Here is a 20,918-nt window from a genome sequence, read left to right on the forward strand (position 1 = left end):
ACAACTTAAATACGTAAGAATTTTAATATTTACCTACGAAAATTCCTTGATAAATTAAATAAATATAAATTTTAGTAATTTACCTATGAATTTTTTTGTGAGTAGTAAATTTGAATTTTCAAATAGTAGCAGCTTCCATGGCACAAAAATAGAGTTAATTTCATTTTTGTTCTAGATTTATAATTGACAATCCACTTTTAGTCCTTTTTCTTCAAAATATTTACTTTTAATCATAATATTATTGTGGCATGATCATTTTTTGTCTTCTATCAACAAACCAGTTTAAATTTCATCAAATACAAGAGCATTTCAGTTTTCAATTTTGATTTTTTAAAAAAAAAATAAAATAAACATAAAAAATATAGCCGGTCAATCTACTAATGTGTATTAAAAAATTAAAATATCTTTGTATTTAACAGTATTTCAATGATTTTCTTGATGAATAACCAAAAATGATCATACAACAATAATATTAAGATTAAAAAAATTAAAATGTCTTTGTATTTAACGGTATTTCCCAAATGCTCTGTCGGGCCGGGGTGTGGGAGACCCTTAAGGTTGGGGTTCAACCTTTGGAAAAAGATTTTAAAAAAAAAAACTAAAAGTGGACTTGTCACCTATAAATCTATGACAATGGAAATTAAGTCTACCAAAATATCAATGTCAACCCATGCTTACAGTGAAGCCAACTTTTCCCTTAGTCAACAAAGCCTTCAAACCAATTCAAGCCATTAATGTTCCCCACAATTATATTATAGTATATATATAACATATATGCCCCAATTAACAACTAACATTGTAAAAAATGAAAATTGCAAGAAACGTAGTTCCATTATTGGGAGTTTTAGTTTTAGTGATGATATGCAGTGCATGCATGGCGGCCGCCATGGACGCCGAAGAAGAAGAAGAAGAATACAAGGTTTACAAGGACCCAAGCAGGAAGATGGGAGCAAGGATTAGAGACCTGTTGGGGCGAATGACGTTGGAGGAAAAGATCGGGCAAATGACGCAGGTTGATCGGGAGAATTTGACGGCGGCGGTGGTGAGAGATCGGTGCTTGGGCAGCGTGCTGAGCGGCGCCGGCAGCGCACCGCGGCGGAACGCGACGGCGGAGGAGTGGATTGAGATGATAAATGGGTTTCAGAAGGGGGCAGTGTCTTCTAGGCTTGGGATTCCCATGATTTATGGGAGTGATGCTGTTCATGGGAATAATAATGTGTATAAGGCCACCATTTTTCCTCACAATATTGGACTTGGAGCAACAAGGTAATAATTTTAGACATGCGTTTTACAACTTCTCTAATTTTTCTATAGGGACTATTTGGTAAATGGCGGTTAGCTGTTAGCTGATCGTGTTAATTAGAGGGTATAACTAGTTAATAACATTAGTAGAAAAGTGTTTGGTAAATTAGCTGTTAGCTGATAGTTGTTTGGTATAAATTTCTTTTCTGAAAAAACTAATTGAAAAAGTTGGTTAGAGTGGCATTTTGAATTTTAGCATTTTCGAGTTGCAAAAAGCTTATTAACCAAACATTTATATTGATATTTTAAGTAAATCAAACAATTAATAGTGGTCAAATAAGTCAAAATTGACCTATAGGCCAATTTTTTACCAAACAGTGCCATAGTCTAAAATGTTGTCCTACCTAAGTGGCCGCCTACACCCCAACCTAACAGAATAATTGGGCACAAGAGATCTGTTTACTTTGAGCATAATTTTCACACTGAGCTAAACTCGTGCGGGCAAGAGATTTGCTCATTTTGGATTCAATTGAATATTTTTATAAATTTACGAGATTTGAATGAAGCTTAGAGCTAGATCCAATTGCACTATCCAGTTATCTGGAGCGAATTTGACCTTTTTTTCATTTTATAATTATACATCAATAGTGGATGACACCAAACCTATAGGACCAAAAGGGACAATAATTTTTGTACAATATAAAATGGGAATTCAAAATATTGACCATTATATATATTATTCCTTTTAAATTTTTGTTTTGCAGAGATGCAGAGCTAGTAAGGAGGATAGGTGCAGCAACTGCACTTGAGGCTAGAGCTACCGGCATTCCATATGTTTTTGGTCCCTGCGTCTCGGTATATGTCTTGTGTGAAATTGTCTCTCATCTGACATATATTTTAATAAATTCATAAAAAATCATATATTTTAACTAAAAAGTATTACATAATTCGCTTAAGACGATTTTGCATAGAACTTATTCTATACGTACATGTTTGCTTTTGTATGTAAACCTTAATTATATATTCATGAATTCTTATAAATTATTATATTTACATTTTGGTGGAAGGTAGGTATGCAGAGATCCAAGATGGGGAAGGTGTTATGAGACGTTTAGTGAAGAAGTGGAAATTGTGAGGGAAATGACAAGTGAGATTGTTGGTGGGTTACAAGGTGATATTCCTCCCTTTTACCGCAAGGGTGTACCCTTTGTTGCTGGCAAGTAAGTTGTATTCTAATAATCATGATAGAAAAAATTTAATACGAGAAGTGGTTAAAATTTAGAATTTATGATTGAAGACTGCTTAAAAAAGTCAAAAAAATTAGACGTATAAGTTAACTTTGACAACGAGTAGCTGTTATAGTTTTCAACAATCGGATGTAAATTAGGTTTTATAACAACGTAATGAAGTTGTTCAACTACTCATACCAACCACCTTTGATGGATGGTCAGAAAAGTTTTTAAAAAATCAGAAATTGCCATTATATTTACTTTTTGGGTGGTCAAAAGTATAGATTTTTTCTCTTTGATTTGATTTACGGACTAGTACATATAAGCAAATTTGTCTCACACATACCATCAGGTAATGACGGTAGATTTCCCTTACTATAATCTTATTTGTCAGGACCAAAGTAGCAGCATGTGCAAGGAACTTTGTTGGAGATGGTGGCACAACAAAGGGAAAAGATGAAAACGACACCGTTATAGGTTGGCATGAACTCCTAAGCATCCACATGCCTGGATTCTACAACTCCATCATCAATGGCATTTCCACCATTGCTCTCTCCTACAATAGCTTCAACGGTCAAAAGCTGCACGCCGACCGTTATCTCATCACCGACTTTCTTAAAGGCACTCTTAAATTCAGGGTACACTAAATTTACAATTAAGTATCAGTTTAATCTAATTCAAATGCAAGTACTTAAGAGTGAAGTATTAAATTTTCTTCTTTTTTTTTTTTTTTTATAGGGATTTGTCATCTCAAATTGGTTGGGTATAGACAAAATCACAGATCCAGAACATGCAAACTACACTTACTCAGTTTTAAAAGGCATCCAAGCTGGCATTGACATGGTTTGCATCTCAGAATTACATTCTTTCTAACTTCATATATTTATGTACAAAGATTTCTATCATATCCATCAGTATCACTACTTTTCATGTTGGGTACGACCATGTATGCTTTTTGAGTTGTACTATGTACGGTGTACTATAAACACTTGTCCGTCTTCATTCAGTACAACTAAGCATCTACCAGAGTTACTTGTACCTAATATAAAAGTACTCTAAAAGCATCCAGGTTTTTTTTTTTTTTTTTTTTTTTTTTTGTGTTTTTGGAAAGTTTTTGCAAGTGTGATTAGGAAAGCGAATATGGAAGGGAAGAGAAAAAAAGAAAATAAATAAAACAAAGCTGATTTCAACCAAAAAAAAAAAAAAAAATAATCTAAACAACGCCAGTAACGTGCCCGCCCGCTGGGCATAGTTGTGACAGCCACGCGTAAGCTGCGCGGATGGCACATTTCTGTAGTGGGTCCCACATTTTTGCGAAAAACCGCCTCCTTGCAGGAGGAACTTCTTCCCTCTCTATCCATGTTGGCCATTTTACTCTCAAAAATCATAAAAGATCTACTGATATAGTTGCTCTAAGGTCAAATCTCCAATCCCGTATAACCAAGCTTAATATTGTTATTATTTATAATCGATACAAAAGACACCAAGGTTAATTATATTCTCGTTACATGCAGGTGATGGTGCCATATAACTACACAGAGTTCATGGATACCTTAGGTTATTTGGTGAAGAACAACTTCATTCCAATGAGTCGAATTGATGACGCCGTGAAGAGGATCTTGAGAGTCAAGTTTACAATGGGGCTCTTTGAAGACCCTTTGGCCGATCACAGTTTAGTTCATCACGTTGGCAGCCAAGTGAGTTCAACACTGACTTACCATACGTTTATGTACAAGTAAACGCATTCTTTTTTTTTCTTCTCCGATTAGTAAATGAGCCTTGTGTTGATTAGGCTCATAGAGAGTTAGGAAGAGAAGCAGTGAGGAAATCACTTGTTTTGTTGAAGAATGGGCAGAATGGCGATGACCCTTTACTTCCTCTCCCCAAAAAGGCAGCAAAAGTATTGGTTGCCGGAACTCATGCTCATAATATTGGAAATCAATGTGGTGGCTGGACAATCACTTGGGAAGGCTATAGTGGCAACAATATGACTACCGGTACAACTATTTTAACTGGCATAACGCGGGTGGTTGATCCAGAGACTAAAGTAGTGTACAACGAGAACCCTGAGATCGAATTCATGAAATCCAACAACTTTTCCTACGCGGTAGTTGTTGTGGGGGAGTTTCCCTACGTCGAATACTATGGGGACAGCCTCAACTTGACCATCCCTGAACCAGGCCTCACCATAGTCTCCAACGTTTGTCAAATCATGAAGTGTGTTGTCGTACTGGTCTCTGGTAGGCCACTGGTGATCGAACCATATCTGCCGTTCATTGATGCTTTGGTGGCTGCATGGCTCCCGGGCACTGAAGGCGGCGGCGTTGCTGATGTCTTGTTTGGAGACTACCCTTTCACCGGAAAGTTACCTCGGACTTGGTTCAAGAATGTAGAGCAACTGCCCATGAACGTTGGTGACCCACATTATGATCCCCTCTTCCCCTTTGGCTTTGGGCTCACAACCAAAGTTTAGCTTTGCTGGTTATAATCTTAGCAAAAACTACCAGCAAAGAACATTGTGAAATGTTTGGAATAAGATCCAACGGGTCTGATTGTCTGAACTCCGAATCACTCAAAAGGTGTTCAAGAACCATCGCTAATAAATGTTCATTTTTAGTGCTATGAAAAATCATTTTCAAAATACTATCTAAAAGTAAACCATCATACATTAAAAATGAAGCAATCTATACTATAATGTAAACCATGATCCACAGTATAATTTGCTTGACTCGATATACTACCACTTATTAGATTAGACTTGTCTTGAAGCATATGTAATGAATAGGGGCAACTACATCAAATGTCACCTACATGTTAACAGAGTATTATACCATTATACCATACATCTACACATTAATAGTATTATTACGCTACTATACCAAGGCCTTAACACAAGAAACACAGGAGGATGGAAACCTATTCGAACCGCAATAAAAACCTTAGCCTAGCATCATGAACTCCCTGCATATGCATTTTATAGAGATCACGTATAAGCTCAACTTGACCTTGAGAACGAGTATAATGTTGTACTGTTTCAGGCAACTATGCTGAGAAAATTAACATAATTCAAAAGTATTCATAAAAGCCAGCTAACCTCATTCAGCATTGTGGGATTGGTCGTGCTCAATGAAAGCTAAAGCTTCTTCTTTTGTGACAATGTTAACTCGGCTGACTCTGTTTTTGTGTGTCACTCCGTATATCTTGTCAGCAACTTTAACAAGCTCTTGCCGAAATGTGGTCGTTATAAATTGTGTGCTTGTCATATCTGCCAAACGACGGACCATACCTAGAGATCCATGGTTAAGGAAAAAAAAAAACTACTCCAGAAAATGTTTCAGAACTGAGAAGCAAAAAATAATATACAGTAAGTGGAGAACTTTCTTTATTGGTATATCTGAAAGGGGGTAGAATGAATATAAAGAAGGATACTTCCAACAGCAGTTCTGTATTGAGGATCCAGTGCCGCGTCAATTTCATCGAAAAGATAGAACGGGGCAGGATCACAACGCTGGATGGCAAAGATCAGAGCTAGTGCTACAACTGTTTTTTGACCTCCAGATAACTGCTTCATTGACTGTGTTTCTCCTTGTCCAGTAAATGAAACCTGTTACCGAAAATGACTAAATGAGTCAGGAAAACATTTGACCCAGAGCAAGCATAAAACTAGACAGCATAGATCATTGTATTATCAGTAGTATGCTAGTAACGTTTTATCTTTGATTATATTGAACTGTATAACAGTATAAGGCTACCACCATTGCTTGAAACTATCAACAAAAGACAAAAGAAGATAAAACAAAAAGACAAAGCTAACGAACTTTTCCAGAGATAGCAAGCTCACGGGAATAAAACCACAAAATACAAAAAACGTAAATAAAACTAAAAACTTTCTTAATGTGGAAAAGAAACTTCAGAGGAAAAATGCATGCCTTCACTTTAACACCAATATATTTCTCAACCCTTCCCTCCACCTCAGCTGCACGTGGCACATCATCATCATCGTCGTCATCTTCCTCGCCATCCTGCGAACATATACAATTTAGGTGCAAGTTTAGACTAAAAATAGATCCAACGGGATCTCAAAATCTGTAGTATAGTAGAATTATATAGATCAGCAAATTAACTCTTTCTTACTACAGTAAATTCATATGTAATTGAATAAAATCCAACAAAAAGGTTAGCAAACAACAAATCAAGTTGGAGAAAGCTTTCCATTAAGCACCATTTTCTCTTTCCTCAAAAACCCAAGAACAAAAGACTTTCATGGTGTGCACTAAGAGGCAAGGAAATTCTAACCACAACTTTCTAGCTTTGATGTCAAGAAAGCTAGAAACAGGAGAAAAAAAAACTAGTACACTACACAGAATAATATTCACTTAGGTAAAGTAAAATAGAAAGGAGAGGTAACATCAAGAATGTATGCCCAAATTTGCTAATTTGCTTTAGTAAAAGAGAAGTAAAAACAAAAATCTTTTTTATATGCGTGTACAAGAGTAACCCCCCTCTTAAGATTAAGGTGTTGAATTTAAAAAGTAATAGCCCCTTATAAAACCAGTAAAAATGTTTTAAAAATAAAGAATCAAAGTATCTAATGCTGGCATGACATTTCAAATAGCATAGCTGCATAAAAATGAAGATCCACAGATTGAGACAAACCTTTTTCTTCATCATAACTAAAAACCCATGGCCACCTTGCACAAGTTCAGAAAAGACTTCACGAAAATGCTTCGCCACACCCTTGAAAGTACGTTCAATTGACTCATCCTTCCTCATATCGAGAACTGATATAAGTTCTTTAATTTTCTGTCCAATTAAAAATAGTAATAATAATAAAATTAAAATAAAAGTTGAATTCAACAGAACATCCAAGAATAAACAACTCAGCAGAATGTGTATGTCCTGTGTACCTCATCACCAGCATCTAGTTCAGCTTGCCTTCTCTGGAGTTCTTCTCGTTGTTCAGTGAAATTTACATATTGATCAAGTGCTTTCTTGTTCACATGGCTGAACTGTTGCAGCTGCTCACTACACTTGTGCAACAATTTGTACAACTCTTTTACACTCTTTCGTTTATACCTATAATTTTTATATGAAAAATTAATAAACCAATATGCACCGCAAAGAAAAAAAAAAAAAAAACAGATGATAATGGACCCAATTTAGCAAATTTCTAGAGAATATATTCAGAACCCAATTTGTACAACTTATGCATATCAGATGTGAAATTGCAATTTAGCAAATTTCTACAGAAAATATTCCAAAATCAAAGAAGAGTACGTTTCAAAGGCATCGGATGATAATGGACCCAATTCTCGAATCTTCTTCGAATACTCATCTTGTTTTGCAAGATAGGTGTTCCTTTTATTTAAGAGTTGCTCCAATTCTCTCTTCTCATCCTGAAGGGTACCCTGGTAATTGTCTTCCATAGCCTACATTCATAGTAATTTTGTAGACCAATGACAAAACAGTCAAAAACTTAGAAACCTCAATTTCATAAGATACACCACACCTACCTTCAAGTTGTCTTTTTCTTCTTTGATCTGCTTGAGCTTCTTGCTTCTATCATTTATGCTTTCAGAAACTCCTAAAAGGATTTTTTTTTTTTTAATGAGATGGCATGAAAAATTATATAACATTGAAAAATAAGCAAAATAACTCACTTGTAAGCTGTTGGGTCAAGTTTTCAACTAATATATGGGCCTCCACTACTTCCTGCCCCTTTAATTCAGCTTCAGAACTTAACACATCAGTATCTACAGACACTTTTATTGCCTCTAGCTCTTGCTTCCGTCTTACAAGATTTGTAGATAAGTTCATCTCTAGCTCTGCTTTTCTAGTTTCAATCTACACAAATAATAATCAGATGCACCCAATAAATGGATTTTTTTGTAACTATGACAAATTCAATCTATAAGCAAACCTCTATGCGATTTGCCTTGTATGCTATTAGCCTCTCTTTCAGATTTGTTATTTCAGGGTTCAGACGCGACAAAGAATCTCTCTCTTCTGGTGTCAGGTGATCAACAAGGTCTGTCCCCATCTCTTCATGTTTCATGGCTATACTAGATCTAACCTGATCAATTTGTGTCAAAACATTGGCCAGCAATTTCTCCTGCAGATGTTTCAATCAGTTTTCACAGGAGCTGTTATAATTGCAGTTGCAGATGCACAGTGGTTCTTTCATCAGCTTAAAGATGAAACAAACATAAAGTAAAAGTAATTGTGCGAGATACCTTTTTCTCAAGAGCTTTAGAAATGGAAAGTTTCTGTCTCTCAGCATTTGCAATATCCTGCCTAAACTGTTCTAGCTCAGATTTGTCATGAGCCAACTTAGCATCATTTTTCTGTTGTTCAGCAACAAGTTCATTAATTTTCTGGTCTATCTGTGAGAAAAGCTTAGCGAAAACATAAGGCAAAACCAATTCAATTAATTTTTCACATGACAGAAAAAGCATGAAGTACAAACATGGGAAAATATTAATGAGTCTGCAATTTCATTCTAACTCCTTCTACAATCAGAATACAGAAACAGGACAGTTAAGGAAACTTTGCTCCCAGAAGCCAGTCAACTCCACCTGTGTGAGTTAACTAACCAAGAGTTGAAAAGAATGCAGTAGGGTAACTTCAGATAAAACTAGTGAACATAAACCCAATGATCTTAAGGTTGTGGCAACTGTCATAATGATTTTTTCAAAGTGGACAAAGTAACCTAGAGATCTCATTACAGCATGAACTGATACCAGAGTTCTACCATGCTAGAAGTTATATGTCAATACAAGATTTCATTTGACTCCTTTCATCAGTCTTTAAAGCAGAGATGATAGGAGTACAAGTTCCAACTAGAATAGCAACACAGCGTGTAGAAGATACTTAAATATTGCACATATAAAAGCTTATTCATCTTGCAGTCATCTAAGGTATTTTTAGCAATTTCTTGTGAGACTTAAACACACACGCACATACAAAGTCAGTATGAACTTCTATCTTATCCATCCTAAACAAACACAGATAAAGCAAATTGACATGAACTTTAAAAACTTTTCTTTTCAAAAATGTTAGAACCAAATGCATAAGGCACCCACATCAAGCAGGGTCTAGAGCAGAAAGGCTTACAAAATTTTACTTTTAGTTTGAGAGATATAATTTTGGGCTCAACAGGTAATCATTTACCCACTTCCCTTTTTCCATTTTGATGTTCAGAAGTCACAGCTAGATACCTAGATATGTAGAATTCAGGACTACATAAGCAAAGAACCAAGACAATGGAGAATTAAGAACTAAGAAGGTCAACAAAAAGAGAGAATAAAAATGCTATATAAACTAAAATGTAAAATAAATTAGAAGGAAAACTGTAAAAGGATATCTTGAAGCATTTGTCTAACTTGCTCCAATTCATTTTGCTTTTCGCTGATAGAAATTGTGTTAAGCCTAACAGTGCTCATAAACCTCAGTTTTGAGCGTCTATAATCATAAAACCCACCAGTCATGCCACCTTTTTTGCTCACTTGGTCACCTGCAAGTAGGATATTTGTCAGTTTTTTAGTGTAATAAGCAAACACTAAAATAGTCAAATCATGAAGAATCAAGTTTTCTGAACCTTCCAAAGTAATGCAGTCAAGACCATCTGTGCGGGCAACTCTTGTTGCAACATCCAAATCCCGGCAAATTACAGTTCTAGCAAACACCTAGGTCACAACATAAATTCACCAAATTTTAGCGAAAGAATATGATAAGAATGCCCTTCAGAGACACTCTTTGTTATTCATGATTCTAAAGAGGACAATTCAATTCAGAAGTTCATAAAATGTGATATAATATTGTGTTTTTGTGTATTCAGTTAGAACGCAATCTTAGAACTCAGCCTTAAAATTTTATGGGATAGAATGACTTTTCATCTATTGGGAAGGAATGACTTTTAATGCATCCTTATGGGCAAAAGGAACTGAATATGTTAGATGCAGCTATCTTCTCAGATTGAAAAAGGGTTTCACAGCATCAAAATGTCTTTATAGCACAATTTACCATAGGATTTCCTGTTCTCACAAACTTGTTAATCATTTTCTTTTCTTTTTGTATTTTTGTTTTATTTACTTATTTATTTTTGATAAGGTATTTACTCTCAGAAAGATAAACCAATATAATGCTTACAATATTCTTGGAAATCATAATTGGTCCAAACAACTCCATATCTTGATTCATGCTGGTAAGGGGAAAAAAAAATTCCAAACAAAAAATGACACACTAAGGGGAAAGGGGAGATCAGAAGAGTGTGGCGGTGCAAGTTGTGTGTCTATTTATCTATAAACTTACAGTTTGTCATACATAAGATAGAATTATTGATATGCTCTCAGTTTGGTAATAACATTGAAACATTACAAAATACAAACCATATTAATTACTACAGAGTATAACATTCCTTGTGCAACAAGCATAAATGATCATTACACATGAAACTAATTAATTCATTTATGAAATTAGTGTTCAATGGAAAAACAAATGGAGTTTTTTAATTAATTTGATTGATTCTTAAATGAAATTGTAAGCCAATTCCAATTTCATGGATCTTATTTAAATCAAGTTGAAGATAGGCTAAAATTACAATAATCTTTTCATGTCTTCACCATCTATACTCAATCAATATAATAATTAAAAAGAAACCAAATTAGTTTAGCAACCTGTTCAAATGCTTTGGAAAATCTGTTGGAGAACTTCAATTTCTTTAAAAGCGGAACCACGTCATTATTCTGTGGATACGAAATTTGTGGAGCCTTCACCCTGTTCAGTGGAATAAATGTGACTCGGCCACCTTTCTGTGCATTTAGATGTCTAATAATTTGAGTTGATATATCATCATTCTCAACCACAACATGAAATAAGCTGCAAAGAGTAAAGAAAACATTTACTGAACAAAAGATACAAGCAAGCTTAGCTCAGTACATTAAAGCAAAGCTTTGCAAGTAAAGCAGTAAACTCTGCAGGCCTGTTTAGTGCATTTTTCTGTTTTCTTTTTCCACAGTTTTCTCATTTTTCTTTTTCCAATTACTAATTGCACCCTACCTGTTTCCAGCAGTAACTTCAACAGCAGTGAAGAACCTATCTTCACACTCAAGCAACTCAAATATCGGACCAAATACCCCTGGAATTTGATGCTCATTGCATATCCTCTTAACTGAGCTCAATCCCCTTCTAATATCCTATAACCAACAAAAATAAATAACAAGATTAGGTACTTGTACTTCTTTTTTTTCTTTTTTTTTGAAAGGACAAGATTAGGTACTTGTACTTCAATTACAAGTTTATTTAAAATGGCACAAATTATCAAAACAATGTATTGAGCATATGGCAAAATTAGAGAGCTGCAGAAGATGAAGCGGCAGCGGTAAACATGACCCATTAAGATCTATGTCTAGAAGCAGGTGCTCATGAAAGAAACTCACTGTTACACACATACAGTAGTATGCAGCTGTAGTGTCATCAGAGAAAGGAAACTACAAGATAACTTCAAAGTTTAAAGTAATGTAAGCATTTTGCCAAACAAGACACCAGGTGGATTACTTCCCTTCAAAAGGATTTAATGTCACTTACATGATGGTTATAATGCCATTTCACTGTTAGCCGGCAAAATACAAAACATAAGGGAAGATCAAATGACTAATGAGCAAGGTACCTTAGGTATCAAAAACTAATAATCAAGTATGCTCCAACATGTTATATAAGGAAGCACTTTCTCATTATTGAATAAATATATTATGGAGATTCAAAAGCACCAAACTCAATAAAGATATTGTCATTTTTCAAATGATTTCATAATTCTGTGTAAAAGTACTAACTCCAGGAGTTGCCTGATCCAGACTTTTCTCTGCTTTCCCAACTTCTTGTCTGAGTCGTGCAATTTCAGCACTAAGCTCACTCTCTCTTGCCCACAAAGACCTACAAGTTATTCGCAGACACAAATATTCATGTCATATCACAGACAAAAGATTCCTAAAGAAAATTTATAGATACAGAAGTGCTCATACTTCCGTTCATCATGCATCTCATCTCTCTGTCGTTTATAATCATTGTAACCTCGTCGATAACCAGATATGAGATTTTCCCTTTCTGCTGCTTCATTTTTGCGATGCCTGATAATATCATCCTGAATCTCCAGATCTTTCTTTAGCTGATTAATTTCATCCCTTAGTTTACTCTCCTGGAAAAGTGAACTCAACCAAGATATGGTCCGAATGAGAAATACATTATACATGCATTATGAAAGAAGCACTTTTCCCTTCTTGTAGACGGGGCTAGAAGTGGTCACAGCAGACAAAATTGAAACAGGTTCTTAATATAGAAAAGAAAAAAAGGTTTTTTTCATTCCTAAGAGCAATATGACAATTACATTATAGACAAGAAGAATCAATTACCATTTGGGGTCCTCCGAGCATAGTGGTTTTGCCACATTTAGTCTTAAACTTTCAAATTGACCACCCATGATCCTTCAACTTTCAAATTGTTACCATCCATGGTCCTTCAACTATCAAATTGTAACCAGACGTGGTCTTTCTAGGAAGAACAGGGCTAGTTAAATTTTGAAAGTTGAAGGACCATGGATGGTTACTTGGATGACAGATGGAAACAATTTGAAAGTTTAGGACTAAACGTGGCAAAACCACTATACTCGGAGGACCCCATATGGCATTAACTCTAAAATATAAATACAACCATGAATAATCAAAATCAGGGAACACCATGCAAGACTAAGTTACTTCCATGGACTAGTAGAAACAGTATGTTACAACAATGACCCCATATTAATGATTTATGAAAATAATTTATTTAGGGGATAACTAGCATAAGGTCCAATGAAACGGGGTGCAAATCAAGGGCCAAAGCTTAACAAGAAACTTAAATCTCCAAATTTGATTTGAATCCCAACTAGATGCAGATTTTCAATTAACACATCCAAATAAAAAGAATTCACTACAACCCACACCCAAAAAAAAAAAAAAAAAAAAAAAACACTACATTGTTCAGTACTACAGAACAATCAAGAAGCCCATAACTTGCATTACTTCGTGTTCTATTTTATAAACTAATAAACCACATCTTATTACTTCAAATAGACATCAAATTGATACTGAGGAACTAAATTGAAGACAGAAAAGTCATATATACCAAGAAAATGAGAAAACAGTGAGGGTTGTAAACACCAAGCAACTATATAAACAAAACACCATTGCACAAGTCTTGTGCTAAAACGGCTGCAAAGTTGAACTTTTATGACCACATAGTATTGAAGAAGAAAATTAACCTGCATTTGATTTGAAGACAAAATTCGTTCATACTCATCAATTTCCTTCCGAAGCCATTTGTCACGAGCAGCTTTATTAGCAAATTGTGTAGCACGACCTTGTTTTTGATAAAGAATGCTAAGCTGCTTTTCACGTTCCATGATGCTGTAATAAAATAAAACCATTGGAAATCATACCAAAGGAGCATGAATAAAGTAGCAATATGAAATGAATAAAATTTCACAATTTGCATAAAGGAGATGGAAAGCAAGTTTTCCCAAAGATAATAAGGAGAAATTAAAAGGTTGATATCAGAGACAAACAACATAAGAAACTAGGGAAATAACAATCTTTTGTTTACTTCTCTTCAAGCAACTTTCTGAAAGATATCCTAGTATTTCCTTTTGTGAACTAGGATTAGGTAATTGCCCTCTACATCTGAAAGAAAAGTTCAAATCACTAGCATATATAAATAGAAGTTACGTAAACCATTGGCTTAAACTTTTGGGTCAAGATGTGCTCCTACATGTATGCTTGAGATGGCTCACACACTGGGACAGACCAGGCTGATGCACTCCCCCAGCACTATTGTTAAATTGTATGGAGAATGAAGAATTATAAATTTATAATATTGAGAGGTATTTATACTAAGTTCGATGGCACATGATACTATGAAAGGGACACTAGAACTCATTCTCTGTAATCGAGTATATTCCTAATTCTCAATACTTCCAAGATCCTAACTTGACCTTAGAGAAATAGACAACCATCCTAATCTCAAATTAGGAAAACTCAAAACTGTAGACAATAAATTATTCTAACAACTATGAAACAGGATAAGGAGATAAGCATCATTACAACATGTTAGTATGTTACCTCTATTGTAATTCATTATCAAATATAAGCAGAAGGGATTTTTTTTGGGCATTTTGTGGTGAACTTGAAAAAGACAACTCTTACGATTAAATCATTATAACCATAGTGCTATGTTGTTACACCAAATAAATTCATACCTCTTTGTTATCTCATCCTCCTTTTGGACTTTTTCCTCATACAAAGGCTTAATATTATTCAGTTCATCCGTTGACTCCTGAATCTCCCTCTCTAAAAGGTGAAGTTGTTTCATTGCTTCCTCCTGGACAATGAAAGGTGCAAGAATAAAAACAAGTTCACCATTTTATAGCTTATAATAGCAGTGCACAGAATACCTTGGCTTTGGAATTCGCATTGATCTTCTCACGAAGGTCTTTCTCGTCTAGCTCTAGCTTGGTATGCTTCTTGATAGCTTCCGTCCGCTGTTTCTCTATAGCCTCTTTTTCCCTGCTTAAAATTTGAATTTCCTTTGTCAGATCTTTGGACAACTTCTCAAATTCCTTAGACCTTTCATGTGCTGCCAATACTTGTTCATATGCCTTTGTAGAGGTTTCAGAAATTTGATTTCGAGCCTCATCAACCTGCATCAATCAAAAAAGAAATCTATATATGTATATGCACTACACCATTATGGTTACAAGGGTACAGATAATTTTCTTAATAAGTAACAATTTCTTTTGGATAGACTTATCTGTTATATATAGAACTTCATAGAAGCAACCAAGAGGGTGCTTGCAGAAATTGTTAAACTAGCTTTACAAAAGGTCAGTTTTAGAATGAGACTATAAAGTCCATGAATCAAGATAACCCATTCTTGTATTCTCCTAAAGGCCCATGCTTACAAATATGTTTCTCAATCTAGAAAACTATAATTTGTACTATAAAATGGACGTTTAGCTCAAAAGAAATACACAGCATCCAACTGATAAGTTGTGGTTCAATGCATACAAAGCACATAAACCACACATCTTCAAAACCATGGCAGAACTATAAGAAAATCACTGATAAAAATAAATGGAGTAACAATTAGAAAGTAAAAAAGAAAGTTAACAGAACCACACTTCCCTACATTTTACAAGCAGCAAATTGCCTAGCTTACCTCAGCTAATTTCTGCCTTGCATCATTAAGTTCTTTGTCAAAGATACTGTACTCCAGAGATTTCCTCTGTTTGTCAAGCTGCTGATATTTTTTAAGTTCCTCTTTTTCTTCATCCAGCTCTCTTAACCTTTCATCCAAGTATTGCACAACTTGAATTATTTGCTTTCTCTTATTACCTGAAGACTATAGCTGTTAGCAATAACTTATTAGTGTGCTAGGCTGAACAAACTGCAATGACTTACCAGTTTCTTGCATAATCTTCAGACTTTCACGGCGTCTCTCTTCATAAACTCGTGTACCACCAATTTCTTTCAGCAGATCAAGTCGCTCTGAATCTTTCATCAATGTCAGAGATGCTATCTGCAAATTAAGAGAAGAATGAGCAGAGCATAGTCAAAAGCATAATCTAAAGAAAAAGTGCAATAGCGCCAAACCTTCCCCTGCTGCACAACATAGTACGGATTAGAACGAGAGAATCCAGCACTTTCCAGTAAATTCATGACCTCAGTCTTCCTGCAAGTCACGTTTAATTTTTCCATTAACCGTCATCAAAGAGCTTCAAATAGAACGTGAAAGAGTAACCGGAAGCAGTAAACAAAGTCACTTTGATGGATTATCAGATACCCACGTGATATGTTTTCCATCTAAGAAATACTCATCTTTCTTAAGACCAACTGTTCTTCTCAAACGCACTTCTTCCTTATCAACCTGTCAATAAGAAAGGGCATCAAAATCTATGGATATAAATAATTTGACGAGAAATGAGCATGTTTCTTGTCCATAACAGAAGGGAAGATATAACAGTATAGATATTGGAAACAACTACACAAGTATCATGTGTGGCATAGCAGTAAGTAAAAGAGAATTAATATTCTCATTGAATAACTACCGGAAGTGTATATGACACGGGTTGGCAACAGAAAGTGTATATGACACGGGTTGGCAACAGAAAGTGTTTATGCAGAGTTATGGAGGGACATATTCCCTCCCACCCAAACTCAAAGTCTGTGGTTTCAACTTTTTTTGGTCAGCCCATCAAGCAATTCCCACACAAATTGGAATCATAAAAAGAAGATTGATAGGGGGGAGCACCAATTTGTCAATGAACTTTAAAGTTCAAAGGAAAAACTGTAATAAAGGTACAAAGCATTATTTGTCAATGGCAATCAAACTTCAAATTCGAAACAATTGAAGCAGGGTAAACAACAGACTAAGATACATAGACAAGATCCCCACTGCACCTAAATATTTAAACCATTTATGACTGATTAATTCAAAGCCAAAACTAGACTGAAAGATGCCTCTTGTGTTGGATAGCCAAGCTACAGAAATAACAAAATAATGGTTCTCACCTGAATTGAAATATTTAAATAAGCAGATAAAGATTATTTATCAAGAAAATACCGGGATTCGGTTGTCTGAATTGTCAAATACAATCTCCACAAAAGCAGATAATACTTGGTGGCCTGCACCTTCCTGAACAACAAAAAGCACATTATCAATTATCTTATAGATGTATTTCACAATGATAACGAAAAAGTAATGACAAAAAGAAACTACTTTCTACAGAACATACATGAAGCAAAGCATGTCTTTCTTCACTGCGCAAGTTATGAAAGAGGTCACTTATGACAAAACGTATAGCTGAAAGAAAGCGCAAGAATAATAAAAAACAAAAAAGACCACTGCATATTAGATTCTTTTAAATAAAAAATTTTAAAAAATGAAGAATACAAGGCACAACAATTTCATGGTTACCTACCATGGAAAAAGTTAGATTTGCCAGATCCATTAGCACCAACTGCAGGTAATGAAAAGGGCAAGCCATCACACAGGCATCTTTTGAAGAATGAACAATACAATACTTATCGAGAATTAAAACAACAACAATAATAATAATAATACAAAGAAAGAACCAGAAAAATAAAAGGTATCATACTGAAGAATGCAATTGCGGATAGAAACATAAAAAAGATGGCTACTCTAGCATCACAGTTAATGAAAAGTAAGAGTAATATAAATCCTAATCATGCCACCCCTTTACATTATTCCTCAATAAGAACAATAATATAGCTCAAGCACTCACAGCAAATTTGCACCTTCATGGAATTGAATAAACAACCAGAAACCATGTAGCTGACTCTAAAAGGCTTATTTGGGATGACTTTAGTAATATGGATCTTTACTTACCAGGTTTACAGTGCTGTGTCTGTGATGTAAAAGAGATGAATGGACACAGGTTAAATTTTCAATTGCCTGATTAGAATTATAATTATAACCAAATAAAGGCAAAACAGACATGAAACACAAGCATGCCCTAAAATTTTAGGGTAATTCTGTTTCTTTTTTCACAAGTTTTATAAAAACACATGATGAAGAAGTTGAGACTGTAAAAGCTGATAACAGCATCATTACCAACGCAGTTAACTTGTGGACTGAATGGTTCAGTAGCTACTTGTTCCCGGTAGCTCTTAAACCCTTCAATAATAATCTGAACACAAATAAAACCCACAGAAAAATTATAACTTCATATATGCATATACTCAAATGTATATATAAAACACAAATATGCATCCATAAACAACAGAAATGCCGAACTAAATTATTTGAAAATGCACGTGCATACAAACTAAAATTGGCACTTCTCAGTTCTCAATTACCTGCTTTATGTACATGATTATGATTCCCAGCCAACTGACCAAATAACTGTATCTCCTGCAGTAAAAGTTCACAGTTCGCCTTTACTACCAAACGAAAGAGAAATTTTCCAGGGAGCCAGAATCCAAAACAGAAATATTAAAATTAAACACACCTGATTTAGGGTTTCGAGGTAGCAGTTACTGCATTGATCAGCACATGGAACTCAAACGGAACAGAAGACGCGGAACAGCGAGAATCACTTCGGTGTGAGGCAAAATCCCTGCTGTGTACTGTTTTTTGCCGGTGCTGTACGTGTGAGTGTGTGGATTTTGCAGTGGAAATTTTCGCGCGCGGTTGAGCAGGGAGAGCGGGGAACTGGCGACTTGGAACGGGGGAGTGAAGGTAGAGGTTCAGTGGAGAAGATGAATTTGCGGAGGAAGAGATGGTGTCGGGTGGAGAAGCTGCCGGAGATTGACGGTGGTGGGGATGAAAGAGAGAGAGTGTAAGGGCGGGAGGAGTTGAGGAGTGAGAGCGGGCGAGGGAAATGTGAAATGTGTTTGACATGTTTTTACTTTGCTTGGAATTTTGATATTTCCTTTTTTTTTTTTTTCCTGTGGGCCCTATATACATTTTTAATAAATATTTACAAAACTTAGGGTGTGTTTGGAAACCCGGAAAATGATTTCTGGAAATCATTTTCCGGGTTTTTGGTGTTTGGCTAAGCAAAGGAAAAGAGAAGTCAAAGGAAAATGCCATGTAGTCAATGGAAAATAAGTCCTCTTTTCTGGAAAATGACTTTCCCTTTTTTTGGGGGGAAGTCATTTTCCGTGGTTCTCTCCTCCTAGAAGCTCTGCGGCTCTGCCTGTATCGACACTCCACCTAGTCACCAACACCAGCTGCGCTAACAATCCCACAAAATTGCTTACTCCTGCTCCCCTTGTGGCTCCTATCTATGTCAACATCTGAGAATCCATTGCAGCTTCTCTTCCAAACATTTGAGAAGATATCAAATAGCATCCAAACCCATCTCTCCCAATTCTTAAAATTTCCGAACAACTCACACGCCAAGCCGCTCTTTGCTATCTCTGCAGCTCCAAAACCAAACCACTTGGCTCCAAGACATGCCGTCCCTGCTCTTCTCCAGCCCACTGGCTTTCCGAACAATCCACACGCCAAGCCCCTCTTGGTTTATAAGAATTTGCTAAACGTACAATTAATGCTCGTTAGCTGTTTGATAAAAGTTCCAGTCAAGATTAGTTTTTTTTTCTTGGCCTCACTGGAACTTTTTTCTTGGCCTCTCTTAGCATTTACTTTTTGTTGTTTTTTTTTTTATACATAAAAGAGTATGTTGCAATCAGTTGAAGGTTGCTATTCTTATTGTCATACCATTGAATCCATTCAGGAAAAGTCTACATAAAACAATAAAATTATATTTTTAGGCATATAACAATTAAAATGTTGAAGTATACAATTTTGTTCATTTTCTGGAAAATGAACCAAACACACAAAGACAGTTTTCCATTGTGCAGCCAAACACCGGAAAGGAAAATGTTTTCAGGAAAACAACTCATTTTCCAGAAGTCATTTTCCTGCTTTCCAAACGGACCCTTAGTTATATTGTGTTTGATGACAAGTTTTGTAAATATTTTGTCACAATATTTACAAAACTTATATTGTGTGTGTTTTTTTTTTTGGTAATATTATATTACATCAAAAATGATATATGACAGTAATATTTTAAGGTAATCTGTTACCTTTTCATTTCAATAATTTAAACTTATCCTTCAGTATTTTAAATTTATATTTGAGTAAATTTCAATTTTGGTCTACTAACTATTGCATTTATGTTAATTGAAACACTTGATTATTAAAAATGTTAATTTAGTATCTTGACTATGTAAATTTTATCAATTTTGATTACACCGGTCAAATGTGACCGAAAAATATTAAATCAACAATTAATCTTAAATGGAATGGACAAAATTATCATTTCATGTCCAAATTGGGTTAACCAACGTCAATGACGACATGATTCCGACAACCTAGTGTACGCCACCATGGACATTGACACAATTGGTTGCTTTGAACCTTATTGGTGACAAGCATGATTCCGGCAACCTAGTGTACGCCACCATGGACGTCAACACAATTGGTTGCTTTGAACCTTATCGGTGACAAGCATGATTCCGGCAACCTAGTGTACGCCACCATGGACGTCGACACAATTGGTTGCTTTGAACCTTATTGGTGAGAAGCATTCTTAAATCTTTGAACCTTATCGGTGACAAGCGTACACCGACTCTTCAACCTATTAAAGCATAAATAGTCCTATTAAAGCATAAAGAGTCCATCAACACCGCATCCACTGAGACTTAATCTCATGACTTCCCATATGGGAGAGTCACTACATGCCATATGACCACAATGTGCTTGACATATGAATTGAAATATAAATATCATGATGTTGTAGTGATATACATATAAATACTTGTAATTATTTATTTTTGACGTGTTAATATAATATATTGGTGGTAAAAATAATTAATTTTAAATATGTGGCTG

At 35.3% G+C, this 20,918-nt stretch overlaps 2 protein-coding genes across 3 annotated transcripts; one reads left to right on the forward strand and one right to left on the reverse strand.

The window, feature by feature from the left end:
• Window positions 1-792: 792 nt before the first annotated feature.
• On the forward strand, window positions 793-5,090 carry LOC109191638 (beta-glucosidase BoGH3B-like). The gene is made up of 7 exons (XM_019342252.1): window positions 793-1,266; window positions 2,007-2,097; window positions 2,314-2,462; window positions 2,866-3,109; window positions 3,210-3,314; window positions 3,986-4,168; window positions 4,264-5,090. The coding sequence occupies exons 1-7, from the start codon at window positions 806-808 to the stop codon at window positions 4,942-4,944; spliced, it is 1,914 nt and encodes a 637-aa protein (XP_019197797.1). The 5' UTR covers window positions 793-805; the 3' UTR covers window positions 4,945-5,090.
• A 49-nt stretch (window positions 5,091-5,139) lies between these two features.
• On the reverse strand, window positions 5,140-18,922 carry LOC109191637 (structural maintenance of chromosomes protein 3). Of its 2 annotated transcripts, none has more exons than XM_019342250.1 (30): window positions 18,529-18,922; window positions 18,377-18,431; window positions 18,132-18,207; window positions 17,479-17,517; window positions 17,293-17,360; window positions 17,121-17,192; window positions 16,345-16,424; window positions 16,151-16,229; window positions 15,959-16,076; window positions 15,717-15,892; window positions 14,953-15,198; window positions 14,758-14,879; window positions 13,765-13,909; window positions 12,491-12,663; window positions 12,302-12,401; window positions 11,529-11,665; window positions 11,147-11,348; window positions 10,069-10,156; window positions 9,835-9,984; window positions 8,705-8,856; window positions 8,392-8,583; window positions 8,132-8,315; window positions 7,985-8,055; window positions 7,749-7,900; window positions 7,379-7,547; window positions 7,128-7,274; window positions 6,401-6,493; window positions 5,901-6,075; window positions 5,566-5,757; window positions 5,140-5,432 (listed from the first exon to the last, which is right to left on the reverse strand). In XM_019342250.1, exons 2-29 carry the CDS (start codon window positions 18,389-18,391, stop codon window positions 5,567-5,569), a joined length of 3,612 nt encoding a protein of 1,203 aa, XP_019197795.1. In that variant the 5' UTR covers window positions 18,392-18,431; window positions 18,529-18,922; the 3' UTR covers window positions 5,140-5,432; window position 5,566. The 2 variants fall into 2 exon arrangements, with proteins under 2 accessions (XP_019197795.1, XP_019197796.1); XM_019342251.1 differs by having other exon boundaries at window positions 18,377-18,455.
• Between the last annotated feature and the right edge of the window lie 1,996 nt (window positions 18,923-20,918).

The sequence above is a fragment of the Ipomoea nil genome, unplaced genomic scaffold (genome assembly GCF_001879475.1).
Source record: "Ipomoea nil cultivar Tokyo-kokei standard unplaced genomic scaffold, Asagao_1.1 scaffold1708, whole genome shotgun sequence".
Classification (NCBI taxonomy): Eukaryota; Viridiplantae; Streptophyta; class Magnoliopsida; order Solanales; family Convolvulaceae; genus Ipomoea; species Ipomoea nil.

Coding starts and splice junctions, on each gene's coding strand:
- LOC109191637 (XM_019342250.1), bottom strand. Junction 16,425..17,120: donor ATTCAGACAACCGAATCCCG/GTATTTTCTTGA, acceptor TCTTATTGACAG/GTTGATAAGGAAGAAGTGCG. Junction 15,893..15,958: donor GAAGATTATGCAAGAAACTG/GTAAGTCATTGC, acceptor TATAGTCTTCAG/GTAATAAGAGAAAGCAAATA.
- LOC109191638 (XM_019342252.1), top strand. CDS start 806: ATGAAAATTGCAAGAAACGTAGTTCCATTATTGGGAGTTTTAGTTTTA. Junction 2,098..2,313: donor TTTTTGGTCCCTGCGTCTCG/GTATATGTCTTG, acceptor GGTGGAAGGTAG/GTATGCAGAGATCCAAGATG. Junction 3,315..3,985: donor TCCAAGCTGGCATTGACATG/GTTTGCATCTCA, acceptor CGTTACATGCAG/GTGATGGTGCCATATAACTA.